The sequence below is a fragment of the Ailuropoda melanoleuca genome, chromosome 16 (genome assembly GCF_002007445.2).
Source record: "Ailuropoda melanoleuca isolate Jingjing chromosome 16, ASM200744v2, whole genome shotgun sequence".
Lineage (NCBI taxonomy): Eukaryota > Metazoa > Chordata > Mammalia > Carnivora > Ursidae > Ailuropoda > Ailuropoda melanoleuca.
This window is the reverse complement of record NC_048233.1, coordinates 45,515,762-45,534,501: the sequence shown is the minus strand read 5'-3', so window position 1 is coordinate 45,534,501 and position 18,740 is coordinate 45,515,762. Positions and strand designations below refer to the sequence as shown.

General features: G+C 33.9%; 1 protein-coding gene across 8 annotated transcripts in view; it reads right to left on the bottom strand.

The window, feature by feature from the left end:
* The window catches only part of USP47 (ubiquitin specific peptidase 47), a 105,742-nt gene that overhangs the window by 22,212 nt on the left and 64,790 nt on the right, over positions 1-18,740 (bottom strand). For all 8 annotated transcript variants that reach the window (XM_034645733.1, XM_011232432.3, XM_034645734.1 and 5 more), the window contains 7 exons: positions 8,229-8,324; positions 8,001-8,153; positions 5,453-5,620; positions 3,492-3,623; positions 2,972-3,048; positions 2,374-2,429; positions 13-125 (listed from right to left, as the gene is read on the bottom strand). In XM_034645733.1, the coding sequence (XP_034501624.1) occupies positions 13-125; positions 2,374-2,429; positions 2,972-3,048; positions 3,492-3,623; positions 5,453-5,620; positions 8,001-8,153; positions 8,229-8,324 (795 nt within the window). The remainder of the gene's footprint in view (positions 1-12; positions 126-2,373; positions 2,430-2,971; positions 3,049-3,491; positions 3,624-5,452; positions 5,621-8,000; positions 8,154-8,228; positions 8,325-18,740) is intronic.

The following is an 18,740-nucleotide window of genomic DNA, read 5'->3' as shown; positions in this document are numbered from 1 at the left end:
ATGATATCTAACCTTGCATGTATTGCGCTCAATTTCTCGTTGCCTTTTTTCTTGTTCTTCCAATTCTCTTTCTCTCTGCACCAAGTTTTTAATATGTTCTGGATATTCATCTACTTCTAGAAATTCTATTGTAATAAAAACAGGGTAAGACGGAGTCATTGGAAATTGATCCCCCTTTCCCTAATTTTGTTCCATTATGTGCCCATAGTACATACTTCTACAACGGCTCTCATCAAAACAGATCTCAGTTACATCAGTCTCTCAACTTGGAACATCAGCCTCTTCCAGACAAGGGTAAAGAGGTGGTTGATAATGGCATACGGTTAGGCCTCATATTTTAAAAAGCCATATATTTAATCCATAATATCTCTTGGCTCCAGGAAAACTCTAGTATGTAGATTAAGACTTTTAGAATGAAAAAGCCTCTCTGAAACTTGGAAATAAAATCATTTCTGATTTCAAACTGTGCTATCACCCTCAAACCATGTGACCCAGGGCAAGTTTACCTGTCCAGACCTCAATTTCTTCAGCTTATTAGCAGCACCTACCCCACAGAGTAACTACCTGGGATACAATAAAATGTAATAAATGCTGTTGCTGCTGCTAGTACTAAAAATGCTATTTATTTATTATCACTCACTAATACACTCATCTTTCCTTTGTTCTCAAAGCTATCTTTTAGCTATCTTCTATTTACAGGATTTTATATGTAACTCAAAGTATTAAAAGTGACAATACGAGATTATGACATTATTTAGTAAACCAATGATTATCAGGCATTAAATAGGGAGAACAACTTTATATATATATCACATCCTTGTGGAAGGTCAAAATCCACTATTTCCAGAAATAAGCTCTAACTGCAAAAATATTCCATCTCATACTCAGAGCACCCTCTGGTGCTTCGTCACAAAACTACAGTTTAGGGGAAGAGATAATGGAAAACTGAGTTATTGCCCTAATGGAAACATCTGGAATGCTGGGCGCCACAGAGGATACACGAACTACAAACCTGGCTCTGCCTTCAGGAAGCTATGACCTTGGACAAGTAAATCTTTGGGGTATCGTTCCTTTATCTGTAAAGTCAGAATGACTACTCTGAAGTCTCTGTTCTGAATGACTTCCTGTTACAATTTCCTTTCACCTCCATTAATTCTATAGTAAATTACTGAACAGCCACTATATGACAGACTCTGGACTCTGGATTATCATTAGTGAAAAGATAAATTAAGTCTTAAGCCTTATACCAACTGAATTCACAATCTAATGAGGGTTTACAAAAATGTAAGCAAAAACAGTACACTATCTAAAATAGATTTTATAGTATGGAAGTGGCCAAACAAAGGAAATATGCTGAAATCAAGGACAATGATTTTAACAATTAGAAAAGAATGTGAGCAACATAGCACCTGTGTATGTATCTACAGGTACACTCACACACCCTTACTTATTTGCAATACTGTTCAGTCAGAGTCAGCGTTAAGAAAAAAGGGAAACTGCAATTTTTAAAATTAATAATAAATAAAAAGACAAACCTGCATGCTTTGTATACAGGATTATTTTGGGGGTTCTCAATTTAATTAAAACAGTAAAGGATGCAAACTAGAATCATAACACTTAACTTGCTTTTTTTTTTTAATAATTTTTTTATTATATTATGTTAGTCACCATACAGTACATCCCTTGTTTTTGATGTAAAGTTCCATGAGTCATTACTTGCGTATAACACCCGGTGCACCATGCAATACGTGCCCTCCTTAATACCCATCACCAGCCTATGCTTTTTAAACAAATAAGCAAGGATAATTAATTCTAGTTCTTAGAAACATTTCTAGAGTGGTAAGTCAGAAGTTCACTTCATTTAAGGTTCCTATTCAATTCATTTAGATACTAAAATACTCCAAAACTTGTAATAAAAAAAAAAAGCAATGGCTAAATTTAAGTCATGTACTAGACGTGACGCTAAATGCTAAAAATATGTTATCTCATTTAACTTTCCATTACAATCCTATAAAATACTGTAATTATCCCCATTTTACAGATGTGGAAAGTAAGAGATTTAGAGAAGTTAAATAACTTGCTCTAGGCCATCTAGACAGTGAGTTAGGACCATTACACAGGTCTGGGGGTTATCACTGAATACAATCTCACTGCAAATAAATATCCAATTTTTTTATGTAGAGTAAGTTTTGTCTTAAGATATTAAAAAACATTTCAACTTTTTCCCAAGTGTTTTTACCACTTGGTATTATCTCATAACAGTCTTTACAATTAATTTTTCTATGCATAAAAAAACTTAATCGTCCTATCATTTGCAAGTAGTTACCTGGGTTTTACAAAACTTGCAAAATCAAATAACTACATGTAACATACTTGCGTTTCGTGCAGGATCCTTCAGTCTATATATCAGCATATATGCATTTGTAGAGCTGGGAGAAAAATAAAAAAGATTAATGTCAACAAAAAGGAGATTGTAAAGGTTCCATTTCCTAGCACCAATTTTTTTTTTTTTAAATAGTAGTTTTTTGTTGTTTCAAACAATTAGAAAACCATGTAACTATTCTTAGGTTCAAACTTTAGGTATTCTAGAAAATAAAAGGAGAATCTACTTTGTTCTTCCTGATGGATTTCTGAGAAGATTCACATTTCCTCTCGGTAACACAGTTAAGTCTTCAAAAAACCTGTGTCCTAGAACAATTACTACAGTTAAGTTAATTTTTTCTGGGCCATATTGTCTGCATTGCAGTTACTTAACTGCTGTTAAGGGAAAAGATGAACACGCTATACTTGAAACAAATGAGTATAGTGGTGTTCCAATAAAACTTTATTTCCAAAAACAGGAGGCAGGCAGGGTTTGGTCCATGGGTTATTGTTTGCTGAACCCTGGGTTAAATCTCTTGAATGGTAAAAACTGTTGAGAAGCTATAATTACTTCTAATTTACACACAGTACAAATTAGGAAGTTATTTACCTTGCAAAAGCACTTGAGTAATACCCTCTGCTTCCTGAAGATCCACCATGTGTCTTCTTAATGTCCTCTTGGGTTATCTAGAAAGTTTTTACGTTCTTTACCGTTCTGTAAAATCTATCCTATCATTACTTCTATGTCAACAAACAAGCCTATTTTTAACCTCAGAGTTTAATGGGCCATACAATTACCAATTCACAAAATTTAATCAAATCAGAGGCTGCTACCGGCCAATCAGTTCTAGTGCTCCTCAACAGGTAGCCCAAATGACCACTCAGGGAGAAAAACAAAACAAGTGGGAGTCTGTCTCTGGAAACACTCAGCAAGCCTCAAACAAAACAAAACAAAAGTAACAATGAAAACAAACTAGGAAATTTACTGAAAGCAAAAACAAAAGACTGACTTTGCATATGTCTTAAAATGCTTTATTGGACAAAGTCTCCTATTTTTAATAAACCCTGCTGTTGATTAGAAACACCTCTATTCCTGTCTTTCAGAATAATCTTAAACAACCCCTCCTTACCCTGCTGACATGTTGATCGTTGAAGCTGTACCACTGTTCATCACTGAATGACTTTATACATGCGTAGTAGTGGCCACCAGCAGCACTCCCTGAATGAACCATAACGGAGAAGAGCTCATAGATCAAGGAATTCTAAGGGGGAAAAATAAAAATAACTCAGAGAAGAGGAAAAATCTAAAACCTTTATTTGTATATTTCCTACTCTCTATTAATACAGAATAAAATAACATATTAATTGTCCTAGATATTTATTGTAGGTATGCTTTCCTCTAAAATGATTAAAATAGCAAGTCACCACATAGTTTTATGTGTCACAGTTTCATTCAGTGCATTCCTTCACATTTTAATTATGTTATAACCTCTGGAACTATGCATATCTGAAATACGTTATTTATGTAAAAAGAAAATAACAGTCTGAAATTTTAGAAGCAGATACTAAATAAAAGACTGTTCTGGTACATACAGGCAAGATCAAGAAGTCCCAAATAACACAGTCGTTTTTATTCAAGTAAAATTATTCTATTTCTTTGCGAAAGAGTGGAGCGATATAATGACTGAGAACATCTTCTAACGTATTTATGTAATATCTGTGAAACAGTGATCTACTGATTTGACATCTCTCAAATATGCAAAGATGGTTCAACATTAGAAATCAATCTATGTAATACAGGCTACAGATGAAAAATGATATGATCCTATCAACTGCCTTGGAAAAAGCAGGTCACAAAATCAATCCTCATTCATGATAAAAACTCCTTCAACAGCTAGGAAGAGTGAGACCTCCTCAACTTGATAAAGAACACCTACAAAAAACCCCTAGAACCAACACCATACTTAATGGTGACAAATAGAACACTTTCGTCCTGAGATTGGGAACAAGGCAAGAATATCCTTTCTCACCACTCTTATTCAACCCTCTGTAAGAAGTTCTACTTAGTGTAGTAAGACCAAAAAAACAAACAAAACAAAACAAAAACCTGTTTATGTAGGAAAACAGGCAGGGCACTGTTTGCCAATCCATGCTTGAATGCAATGTTCGTTAGACTAAGTTATAATGTATCCACTACATTATTCATTACATAGCAATTCATGATCATCTATCTGCCCTGAAACAGATAATTTTAAAAGGTAAAGGACAATGATGATACTGATTAGAGTAATGGTCTTGGTCTAAAAATAGATTAATGCAAGAGCAGTTCCATTCTTAAATACTGTCTAAAAAACCTCCACATTTAATATGACTCTGCAAGACTTGAATTACGATCAGTCTTCAGGCTAGTGATTCATAATTCATACATGCTGAAGACATTTGACCTTTAACTCTCCCCTCAATAAAGCAGAAGATATGAATGTGAAAGAAATAGTTTGATAAACTCTTAAAAATCACTGACACAGTGACATAAAAAATTTTACAACAGAGATTATCAAATTTGGTAGTTGTCAAATTATAATTCATGGAACTATATCATTTTTTTAAGTTCCTTAAGGGCTGTCATGGGGAGGGGAGGGAGGCTGAGGGCTCTGGCTTTCCCCTATCTCTAAAAGATCGGTTCTATAACTATTTCATAAGGAGTTCACAGCCAAAATTTTTTAAATCAACAGATCTAGCCTAATATTTTCATTCTGCTATACAAGGACACTTATAAGATTTAGAGGCCTGGTGCAACTTTAAAGGCAGAAGTGGTTTCCTGACCACTAGGCACCCTTTCCACACCACCACCCAGCTTGGTTACATAGTTATAGTTCAGCCTCCCAGAAATTCATGCTCCTGCCTATAAGTACCCTTTCCTAAAGTCTAATTATGATCGCATATATGCATAAAAACAGCTTTAAAAAAGTCTTTCCTTTTCAAAAATTACTTCTCCTAAAGAGAATTTATTGGTCATTATGCTATAGAATTACATAGCAGCTCGGAGATTATTTTATTCTTTCAACTAAAACCCACAAATTATAAAAGGTACCTTCTCAAGTCCAGGTTTTGAAATCTTTTCAGTTCCACTATTACTTTCAAGGCAGATCCCTTCATCAACACCATCATCATTTGAGAAATCATTGCTCATCTGATCACTATGACAACTGCCTTCGTTTTCTGCCCCGCTGTCAGTGCAACTTTCAGTCTGAGGGGATTTCTTAATAAAACATAATTATCTTACAATTACAAGCTAAATAAAGGGAAAACATATACTCAATAAAATTTTTTACTTACATGCTGCTAACTTTTCACATAAGTTCAGATATTATTAATAAAAGTATTTATTTTAAATAAATTTATCTTCTCTTAGCAAGTCCTTAAATAAAATTGAACCAAAACAGTGTATTTAAAAGCATCTCTATTAATGTCCTTAAAATTCAGATACAATGAATTAGTGATTCAGAATTCTAATTAAACCCCACTTATGTTTATAGTTGCAAAGTAACAGTATAAATCAGCATTTCTTTCACCAAAATCTATAAAAGCAGAGAACCTAAGTGCCAAAATGAGCTTTTGCTCTCAAATCCCCCCAAAAATATTTCTTTTCTTGAACAAAAAGTTCAATTTAATTTATCACTGTGCTAGGTATTATAGACAATTAGAAAGAAAAACAATTGTACCTATCCACAAGAACTTTATATTCTAGTGCACAAGAGGTGGAAATATAACAAAACAAATCATACTCTTTCATGCTTTTAAGATTTTTAAATCCTTCTCATGCAAATTTTATTTGAAGGAATCTACTTCTTAGAAATCCCCAAACAACTCCTTGCCCCCTTTTCCTTTAATATTTCATATACATACCTAAAAATGTTTTTATTTAAATAGTTTGAGAATTCTTCTCTAAGATGTGAGCTCTTGTAAACTGTACAGAAGTTCCTAAATTAACTAAGCAGTATATAATAATAAGCACCAACATTTGCCAAGAACTTTGTTGTGGGGACTGCATCTAACATACAGTCTTCATCCCTCAAGAAAGTTTGGATCAAAGCGAAAACCAACTCTAGAACTCTACACTAAGTCTACAAAGAGGTCATTCCTGACATTCCTTTAGGCTAGAACATCTCTTCTCCCAACAAATGGACCTAGAACTTCCTAAAAGTTCCTGTCAAATACATCTAGATTTTCTTTATTTGTAAAAGATCTCCTTTAACAAGAAATATATTGGGTATATACAGAAAACCAATCCAATACTGACTGATTTCTGTTTGTGTCAGACTCCTGTAAAGACTATGTCTACTTTGGTTTGGTTTTTTTTTTTTTTTAAGATTTTATTTATTTATTTGAGAGAGAGAGCATGAGAGAAAGCAGGAGCTGGGGGAGAGGCAGGGGCAGACTCCCACTGAGCAGGAGGCCCAATGTAGAGTTTAATCCCAGGACCCTGGGATCACCACCTGAGCCGAAGGCAGACACTAAACCAACTAACTGAGCCACCCAGGCGCCCCCGGAAATATTATTTTAAATTAAACCTTTCAAAATGTAACCAGGTCATAGGTACCATTCCATGAACATCTACTTTATCTAAAACACTTTTCATAAAAGCCATAAAAAGCAATTATTGTCCTTTTCAGAGAGTGTAAGGCTCAGAAAAGTTGCTCTTCTATACATTCTCTCTTAAGACACTAAAATCCGATGAATGTTTAATTTTTGAGCTTTTGAGAAAAGGCATTTTTATAACTACAGTGATCAGTTTCAATCAGATAAACACGATTCATCGTAGTTTTGAAAAAAATAAAGATTTATCACTCTCTAACAAACTATGTCCAGTGACTGTAAATAACCCCTATAATGAAACCAGGAGTTTCCAAAAGAATTGAGTGGGATATTAAGAAGTTCCTACTGAATAAGGTTAGGAGAACCAGAGAATTTGGAGGGGGTCAATGAGTGGAAAAAAATGATAACTGGTGTCCTTCAAAGTCCCATTCTCAAACTATTTATTAAAGTTTTAACTAAAAAACTAATTTAAAAGGGAAAACAGACAAAATGCCTTTATTTTCTAGCTTTCTATCCTAGCCTATTTTAGAGGTGCTAAATTTTAACTGAGAATTACCCAGAAATCTTAATCCTTGAAAAAGACACTAAGACAAATACAAGAAATTAAGGCCATATTACATAATTTGCTCATTTTTTCACTTACATACTTGTTCTGTGTTTTTTATGCACCAGAAACACAATGTAGCCCACCTCTAGATTGGTTTGTTTCACTAAGAAAGTTATGAAACACAAAATTATTGCTCAAATTAAAGAAATAATTCGAGTTGGAGATTCTTTTTGTCTTTTCAAAGAATATTGTAAGTTATTCTGATCAAAAAAGAGTATCTGAAATATAATTTATAGTGGACAAAAAAAACCTTATACAAATCTACATCTTTTTATAGAACTTGGCATTAAGAAATATGGGAAGAAAGGAATACTTTCTATCACAAAGACAGTCTAAACACCCCCAGTGTTGTTACCCCAAATAGCTCTCTTAAACACATGATCAACCAAAATGAATTGACTAATATTTTTTAACAAAAAATGAATAAATATTTTACCTCATCTTCAACATCAATAAATGTACTCATATCTAGCTCCTCAGGAAATGTCATCCGATCATTCAATTTAATCCTGTGCATTGTTGTATAATCAAAATCAAACCTTTTCAACTGTAAGGTCAGCAGATAAGGGAAATGCAAAAACCGAAGACCCTAAAAAGAAAGGGACCTATTGAATATGGAATATAATCTTAGATAATTTAGTATTAATTTCTACATGGCATCTACCTTTCGTGCATCACATTTCTTCTTACAACGTTCACAAAAATACTGATTCGGGCCATCCAGGATCTCTGGCTGAATAAATGCATGCAATGCTTCTTCCTAGTAAGAAAAAAAATAATTGTTTTATAATTACTTAAAAATATTATAATGTTAATGACAAAGCCCTGAATATAAAAACTTTACAATTCCCAAAATACTCAGAAGTAGAAGGCTAGAAAGGAACTCAAAATGCAAAAAGATAAAAAAATTATCAGCAGCAATATAATATTACAAAAACTGAGCGACAAAATAATTGCTTTAATTCTGCATGAATTCTGTCTTTCCTAGTATTGCACATCACAGTTAGTCTTTCTACCTAATTTTTACACTGACTTTACACTGAGGAATTTGGCTAAATAATCTAATAAAAATCCTGTCTTTAGATTAAAAATTCCATACTTCTTAGAAAAGTACACGCATCATTTCAATCTTCTTGTAAAAGGAGACATTCGTAAACTGTACAGTAACAGAACTCTGAAGAATTCACACTATCCATACACTAAAAAATCTAATAACCATCATTACCACTATATTTAGCGTCGGTCCTTAATTTGCACTGCACTAAAGACTGGAAGGCACTGGACAACTTTCTCCCTGCATGTCAGATACGGCTCCATCTGAAAATGTATGAGAGCTCCTGGAGTGTTCCCCTAGTGGAACCACCATGTGGTTCTCTTTTCTCCATACAGCCTTAAGACAGAAGCAAGAAATTTAGTAACAATGTTGTTGAAGAATCAGTGGGCATAAAATTTTTAATCACTGATTTTCACAATAAAAAAATAAATTGTAGTTAATACAACATATAAGATTGGACTGCATAATCTCAAGTTTCATTTGTTGTGATCTCTTCACACACGGTCTAATCAGAATTACTGACCATATTTACTATATACAAAGAAAAAATTTGTATCATTATGACAAAATATCTTCAAATATTTTTCTTTTGATTCAGAACATGTTGTTGCTCAAAAGATAAATTAAGGAGCTTGATCTGGCAAAATGCAAAACAGCTGATAGCAAACTACTATCCACATTTTGTTTGGTATAGCTCATTTTGGGATAAGAATAAAAAATATGAAAGGATATTCAAAATTTGTCTCTAACCCTCACCCATCTCCTATTTTATTCTCAGAAACCCAAGGCAGCAAGGGGGCTAAGGGTTGCAGGGGGAGAACCAAAAAGTGGGGTTTTTTTCCACATGACCAAAGCATTTTGCTGGAGGTCACGGAAAGGGGCACATTCAGAATTATTTTTTTTTCTTTGAAGTATATTTTAGCATGAAAAAGGCAAATCCTGTAAAAGTATAATACAGAAAAAGAAGCCATATATATAGCTTAGGATAGACTGATACCACATTAGTCAAGCTTCCCAAATAGAAACTGAACTGTAAAATACTCAATACCTTAACAAAAAAGGGGGAGGTACATAAAGCGAGAAAATTATGTAACTCAAATTCTACTTTACTAAACCGTGTGCGCCAGTTTCTGGCTAGAGTTCACAGCAAGCGCTTTTTCTATTTTTTTTTTTTTAAGTTAAAACTCAGACAAAAGTTTAAAGCACAGAAAACTCCCACAACTTACTTAGACTCACCAACTTGTAATATTTTGCTACCCCTGCTTTATCATTCTCCCTTCCCCACAGAGATTATGTATTTCCTCTTAATAGTTCTATGTGATTTTTAAGAGTAAGGATATTCTTACATAAACAACAAAATTATCGAACTCAGGAAAATCGAAGGTTGATAAAGTACTTTTGCCATATTCCAATTTTGTCAATTGTCCCAATCCTAAAAATGCATTTCTCTCCATCCAGTCCAGAACTGAATTCAGGATCACAGATTACATTTGGCTGCCTCTTCAGATTCATTTTGTCTGGAACAGATCCAAAGCCTTTTTTCCTTTCAGGATATAAACGGTTTTTGAAGGAAGCAGGTTATTTTATAAAATGTCTGCAATTTGGGTTTGTCTGTTGCTCCTTATCATTAGGCTCAGGTTCTACGTATTCCTTACAAGACTACCACTTAAGTCATGAAGTGTCCTAAGGGTATCACGGTCACAGGCCATGATATCCCCAACTTCCCTACTGGTGAAATGAACTTTAATCACCTGGTCAAGTGTTATCCAGCTTCTCCACTACACAGTTACTCTTTAATCCCCTTGCAGCTAATATGTAATCTCTAAGGAGATACTTAAGAGACCACGCAAACATCCTGTGTCCTAAACTTTCTACCCTAGATTTAGCATCCACTAATGGATTCTTGCTTAAACCAAATTTTAATGTTTATGAGCCAATTTAAAAACCTTTTTTTAGTTGGCAACTTAAGTCCATTCATACTTGATATGACAATGTTCATCTAAATTAGTTTATTATAATTACCGTATGTATTGAATAATATTTACTGTGTTCTTCTCTCCAAGTGGCGTGCTTTGCTCCCTTTTACATTTTCCTTTGGTATTCAGGAAGGTTAGTAATTTTGTTATAGTGCATTTATACTTTTGTTAATGCTCTTAATCCTCATTTTCTCCCTTTTTCTTACTTAAGCCTTTATTGTCTGGTTTGCTAGTTTAATGCTATCCTTTCTCTCCTACCCATTCAGTAGTCTATGATCTCATTCTACTTTCCCTTATTTTCCCCCTTCCCCTTTTTTGAGTGGTTCCTTTTACTCCATCTAACATATAATATGCTATTATTCTACCTATGTCCCCACCCTTGTTTCATTTAGTCCTTGTTTCTATAATTTAATATAAAGTGCTCGTAGTCCTTTTGCTGAAGCTTCCCTGGGCTGGGGATCTCTTCACTGGATAGAGCTTATCCCTTAAAAAATTCAAGGAGGGCTCACGGATACAATATTCAGTAACTTCAATGTTCAAGAATGGAATTACTCACTACCATCATAATGGAAGAAAAACTTGGCTAGGTGTCAAATCCTTGGCCTGTACCGTCTTGGAAATTGCTATTCTGTTGCCATGATTTGCAAGCTGCTCTTCATAAGTATGATGCCAGCCCAATTTACCTTAAAATTTAACAGTTTACCAAAATATGTCTGAGTTGATTATTCTAAATCCATTTTTCTAAGTACATGGTAGGTCCTTCAAAAGCAGACTTAAATTTCCCTTACTCCCAGAAAGTTTTCTTGGCTTGTAGTTCCTAAGTTTTGTTCTACTGTGTTGTTTTTACTCTTCACAGACTTCCAGTTGGACATCCTTTGCCAGTCTCTCCTTTCAGTCATTTTCTCGGAGATCCTTTTTACTTTCTCTCATTTTCATTCTACGTCCCTCTTTAGATTTACATTCCATTCTATTCTCTTGAGCATTTTATAGTTTATTCTTCACTTGGAACATACTTTGGTCTTTTTCTTCAATTTCTTTCCTGAGTTTTATCAATTCATATTACATTTCCTGTTTTTTTTCCATTTCTCTCCTTTAATTTTTGGATACCAGGTTTTGTTTTGTTTGAGAATATTTCATTTAGTCTGGAGTATTGTGTTACAGCATTCTACTGTGTGGTTATTTTCCTGAGGGCTTTTTTTGGCAGGGTAGATTTTTATCAGCTGAAATGCTTTCATACATATCTTCTGTTTTCTTCTAACAACGGTGCTGGGTAAATTTCATTCCTACCACCCTCTCCATCATTCTGTGGACAGCATTCTTTAGTTTCAGAGTATGTCAAACTTTTGGCAACTTAGTGAAGTGCAGTTTCTTAAACAGGTGAAGGTTAGTGCAGAGCTTGAGATCGTCTTTCATTCTGCAGGACACTTAATTTTTCTTTTTCTCCTTGTTTTCTCTTTACCACTATGAGTCAGATGCATCATGCTTCTCTGTTTCTCTCCCAGAGGCAAAATTCTTCTAAGGATGCCACTTCTCACTCTAGAGCTCCTTCCCTCCTGTTTGGCACTCGCTCTTTTGGCACATACTGTTGTGCTTTCTCCTTTTGAGGGTGACTTTTGTCTTTGTTACGTCCTTCAATCTCTTTTCTCTTTCATAGTCTCAAAGGCTTTCCACTGCATCCTCTCCACATATACAGACTTGTAGCAGCAGTAGAAGCTCTGTTGGAACTTGGTGATTATTTTGCTACTTACAGGCAATTTGAGGTTTATGGTATTCTGTCTCCTAGTATGCAGAATTATCGGTTACCTGGGTTTATCTGTGTTCCTTTTAGACTAGGGTTTTTGGGGAGAATGTGTAGAGATATACAGATTCAGGTGGCCACTATTATCCTCCAAACTCAGAAACCAGTTAAAACTATATTATAATAATTTTATATAGCTTCCTTATTCACTTTTTAACAGGTTCGCTCCAGGTTAATCATAAATAAGATTAGACGGTTATAAAAATTAGCTTCGATTCATCTATCCATTGAAGAAATAAATTATGTAAATGATGGGCTAGTGTGGCTATACACTTTTACCTTCACCTTAATGTGATGTAGATTATGAAAAATCATGCCATACTGTATTTTACATATCAAAAAAGCTATGGATCATAAAAATGGAACAAAATACTACAAATACTGTACCATTATTAATATACACAAAAAACTTTGCTCTAGTTACCAACAGCTGTCTTCTTAAGTATGTTAAATTACTCGTGTATCATGCTTCTAAACTAGCTTTGGGTTGACTATGGTTGTATTTCATCATTCCAGAGTGAAGATAATAGATTTATTTTCTAGAGCTTAATCCTCACTATTATACAAAATGTAATTTGGACACTTTTTAGATTGTAATTTTCAGAGTTCAGAACAGAACACAGAATTCTTACATCATGAGTTATTACAATTTTATACTTAATGCAGAAAATCTAGGCACAAAGCAATTATAAGGTATATTATAAGGTATATCCAAGGACTGACACTCCCTATGAATTCTCTCATTTTTTTTACTCTCTTTTCTCATCATTCAATGTCTATTTTATTTTGAAGGAAGAAATTGGTGTCAAAATAGGATACTTTATTTTTCAGATCAAGCAAAAAAAGATAAATCAGAACTACCACTTGATAACTATTTCCTAACAGATTTTAATGTACTTAGCAATCCTGTGTTATTGATATATAGTAATGTGTCTTCCTTACAGATATATTCAACTATCTTTCCCAGGATATATACTTTTGTTTCAACTAGGAAAAGAACTTTCTTCTAAGCCATCCACTTTTTCTAAATGCAATTTCTGAGATAATTGTAGATTCACAACGATAAATAATACAGAGTCCCTTGTACAGCAGGTTCCTTCAATGGTAACATTTTGTAAAACTATAGTATGGTATTATAATGAGGATACTGACATTGGTACGATCTACATATCTTATTCAGGTCTTCCCAGTTTTAGTGTACTCATTTGTCTACGTGTGTGTATTAAGTTCTATACAATTTTATCACCTGGACAGGTTCACCATCCACCACCATAGTGAAAGAGACTGAACACAGAGCCTATACGAGGAGCATTCATTGTTGCTCTCTTATAGTAACCACCTTCCTGTCCTTCCCCTGACCCCCCCAAACCTGTAAGCTTTGATTAATTTGCCCCTAATTCTAAAATTTTGTCCATCAAAAATGTTATATAAATGGAATCATATCACATGAAACCTTTTTAGATTGGCTTTTTTTCACTTAGCATAATTCCCTAGAGACTCATTCCAGTTTCAGTGTGTATCAAATAGTTTGTCCCTTTTTGTTGCTGAGTAGTACTCTATGGTTTGTATGTACAACAGTTTGTGGAACCACTTACTCGATGAAGGGCATCTAGGCTGATTCCAGTTTGTGGATATTAAAAATAAAAATAAAGATGCTATGGACATTCATTTACATGTTTTTATGTGAACATAAATTAACATAAATTTTCATTACTCTAAAATAAGTAACCAAGAGTACAATTACTGGGGTTTACAGTAATTGCATATTTAGTTTTACAAAAAGTTTCCTGTAACATTTCACATTTCCATCAAGAATTTATGAATGATCCATTTTCTTCACATTGCTACCAGCTTTCTGTGCTGTCATTATTTTTTACTTTAGCCATTCTGTAGGTAGAGTATTACCTTCATTGTGGCTTGAATTTGTGATTAGTGATACTGAACACCTTTTCCTGTATTTTTTTGACATCTGTATAGCCTCTTTGATGAAATGCTGTCTTTGCCAATTGTCTAAATGGATTGTGCTTTTTTTTTTTTTTTTAACTATTATATTTTGGGGCTTCTTTATATAATCTAGGTACAGTCCATTGTCAGATACATGCTTTGCAGGTATGTTCTCCCAGTCTGTAGCCTCTCTTTTTATCCTCTTTGCCTGGGTTTTCAGAGAGTAAATATTTTAAATCTGATGAAATGCAACTTATCAATTACTCCCTTTGTGGAAGGTACTTTTGGTATCAAATCTAAGAACTCACTGCTTAACTAGATCTGGAAGATTTTTCCTATGTTTTTTAAATAGAAGTTTATAACTTTACATTTTACATTTAAATCTATGATTCATTTTGAGCAAATTTTTGTGCAAGGTGTAAGTTTAAGTAGAGGTTCATTTTTGTGCATATGGATGCCCAATTATTCCAACACCATTTGTTGAAAAGGCCATCCTTCCTCCACTGAATCACTTTTGTGCCTTTCTCAAAAATCAGTTGGGGCATACTTGAGCAAATTTATTTCTGAGTTTTCTGTTCTGTCCCATTTATCTGTCTACCCTCTACCAATACCACCCAGTCTTGGTTACTGTAGCTCTGCAAGAAGTCTTATTATAATCAGGTAGGCTGATTTCTCCCACTTTATTCTTTTCTCAAAACCCTCTTAAGTCTAGCTATTTCTATTCCTTTACCTTCTACATAAATTTTAGAATGAGCTTGTCTATATCATCAGAAAATCTTGCAGATTTTGAGAAGGAAGGCTTATTAAATGATAATCTTGGAGAAAACTGACATTTTTACTATGCTGAATCTTCTAATTAATGAGCACATTATCTTTCCATTTATTGAAATATCCTTTTCAGAATTAGTAGTTTCTTGTACATAGGTCCTGTCCGTATTTTGTTGGATTTACACCTAAGGCAGGTTTTTTCCCCCATGTTTGTAAATGGTATTGTATTTTTAATTCCACTTTTCACATGTTATTTGCTAGTATCCTGAAGTACAACTGATTTTGTATATCTCATACCCTGCTATCTTGCTAAATTCACTTATTAGTTCTACAGGTTTTTGGTAGGTGCCTTCGGATTTTCTACATTAAAAAATCATGTTACCTAAAAAGGGGACGGGGGCAACTGTATTTCTTCCTTTAATTGGAATGCTTTTTATTTCCATTTCTTGCCTTACTGTCTGACTAGGACTTCCAATACTATATTGAGTAAGAGTGGTGAGAGCAGACAGACATCCCTGCTTAGAAATAAGCTTGACATTCTAGGGGGAAAGCATTCAGTCCTTCATCACGAAATATGACGTTAGCTGTAAGTTGTTGGTGTTTGTTTGTTTTTACCACATTCTTTACTAAGTTGAGAAAATTACCCTTTATTCCCAGTTTTGAGGTGTTTTTTTTTTTTTTTTTTGAGTAGATACTGAATTTTGTCAAGTGTTTTTCCTGAGTCAAATGATGTGATAGTCTGAATTTTCTTCTTTTGTCTATTAATATGGTAGATTACTCTGATTTTTAAATATTGACCAGTTTTGAATCCCTGAAATGAACCCTACTTGGTCATGGTATCTAATTCTTTTTACATACTGCTAAATTCTACCTACTAATATTTGGTAAGAATTTTCTTATATGAATTAAGGATACTGACTTGCAGTTTTGCTTTGTTTTAACTTTGTCTGGTTTAGTATTAGGATAAGACTAACTTCATAAAATATATTGGGAAGTTTCCCTCCATTTTTATTTTTTGAAAGAGACTGTGTAGACTTGGTGCTCACTGTTCTAAAATATTTGATATAAGCCTCCAGTGAAACCATCCCAACTTGGGAGATGTCATTTTTGAGAAATTTTTAATAATACCTTAACAGTTATAGGGCTATTCAAATTCTCTAATTCATACTGGATGAATTATAGCTTGTGCTTTTTGAAGTACTGATTCACCTAAGTTATCAAATTAATGTGTGCAGAGTTGTTTGTTGTAGTCCCTTATTATCCTCTTGACACATGCATGATCTGTAGTGGTACTCATTTCATTCCTAATAATGTAAATTTTTGTCTTTTTTTTCCTGTCGGCCTTATTACAGGTATGTCCATCGTATATTGATCTTTCCAAAAACTTAGCTCTGTTTCATGATTTTCTCTCGTTTTTCTGTTCTCAGTTTCACTGATTTTGCTTTTTTCTTATGTCCTTCCTTCTGCTTGCTTTAGGTTGCTTTTCTTCTTTTTTCCAGATTAGCTGGAAGCCTAGATTACTGATTCGAAACTTCTCCTCCTTTTTATCAATGTAAGCATTTTACTAAAGGTGAGCATTTAATGCTGTTAAATTTCCCTCTTAGTACTGTTTTAGTTGTGTCTCAAAATTTTTGATATATTTTCATTTTCATTAATTTCAAAGTGTTTTGTTGTTGCTATTATTTTTATTAATTTTCCTTGAGTTCTCTTAGACTCTTGGATTAAGTGTGCTGTGTATTTTGCAAGTGTTTGGTGGTTTTCCAGTTATGTTACTGTTTATTGATTTCCAACTTGATTCTATCATTGTTGAAAAACACACACACTGTGATTTTAATTCAGTTAAATTTTTGAGATTTGCTTCATGGTCCAAGGTGTGGTCTTTCTTGATATACAGTCCATTAAAAGAGTGTGTTCTGCTGTTGTTGAGTGGAACGTTCTAGAAATGTCTATTAGATCCTGTTGTTGATGGCACTGTCGAGGTATTTGCTAATTTTCTGTCTAGAGGTTCTGCCTATTAATTACTGACGGGGGGGCAATAAAGTCTCTATTTGTCAATTTCTCTTTTCATTTTGGACAAATTTTCCTCATATATTTTCAGCTCTGTTATTTGGTAAACACACATTTAGGATTGCTGTCTTTCTGAAGAACTAACCCTTTTATTATAATGCCCCTATGTCTAGTAATTTTCTTTGCGCTAATGTCTACTTTATATTAATATAGCCATTTGCCTTGATTAATGTTTACATGATATAACATTTTTCCATCCTTTTACATTTCAGCCTTTCTATGCCAATGTATTTGAAGGGAGTTTTTTGTAGCAAGCAAACACAATTGGGTCACGTTTTTAAATCTGATATGTGAATCTCTACTTTTTATTTGGTATAATTAGACCATTTACATGTAACTAAGCCTGCTATTTTAGTTTTTTGTTTCCTTTCTCCTGCTTTCCTGTAGATTACTTGAACATATTTTTTAAATTCTATTTTGATTTATCTAGTTTTTTGGAGTATTTCAGTGGTTGCTCTAGGTATATTATATACACATAACTTATCATTCCACCGGTGTCATCCTTTTACCAGTTCAAGTGAAGTACAGAAACCTTACGCCTTTTATGTCCTTTTACCACCTCCCCTTCATAATTGTCTTAAATATTTCTTCTGCATACATTTAGAACCACATCAAACAATGTTATAGTTTTGGCTCAACCATCAAATATAATTTTGGAAACTTAGGAGGAGAAAGAAAGCCTATTGTATTTACCCAGATTTTTAGCTTACTGTGTTCTTTCTTCATTCCTAACATTCCTAGATGCCTTCCTTTTACTATTTCCTTTCTGTTATGAGAATTTTCTTTAGCCATTTTTTAAGGTGGGTCTACTGGTGGCAAATTCCCTTAGTGTTCCCTCACCCAGGGTGGGTCTTGATTTCCTCTTCATTCCTGAAGAATATTTTCACTGGGCTTAATACTCAAGTTGACAGTGCTTTTCTTTCAACACTTGAAAAATGTGCCACTTTCCTCTGGTCACCATAGTTTTTGATGACAAATTTGCTTACAAGAAATCAGAATAATTTTACCCTGTAAGAAAATGTATCTTTCTCACTTGCTGCTTTTAAAATATTTGTCTTCAGTTTTCAGAAGTTTGACTATAATTGGACTTGATGTAGACTGATTCTGGTTTATCCTGTTTGGGGTGTACTCAGCTTCTTGGAACTAAAGCTTTATGCCTTTTACTAGATTTGGGGAATTTCCAGCATTATTTCTTCAAGTATTTTTCCAGCTTTGCCTTCTTTTTCCTCTCCTTCCAGGACTCCAATGACACAAACCTTAGATCTTTTATTATAGTCCCAAAGGTCCTGAGAACTTTTAAAAAACTCTCTCCAGTCTATTTTCTCTCTGCTGCTTACAATAGGCAATTCTATTATTCTATCTTCAAGTTCACAGATTCTTTCTGCTTGTCTCCTCCATTCCGCTGTTGAGTCTATCCATCAAGTTTTTCGCTTTGGTATTGCATTTTTCAGTTCTAAATTCCCATTTCATTTTCCTTTTTATCAGTTATTTCTTCCCTGAGACTTTCTATTTTCTCATTTGTTTCAAACGGGCTTGGGATCTCCCACCAAAGTATTTCTATGACGGCTT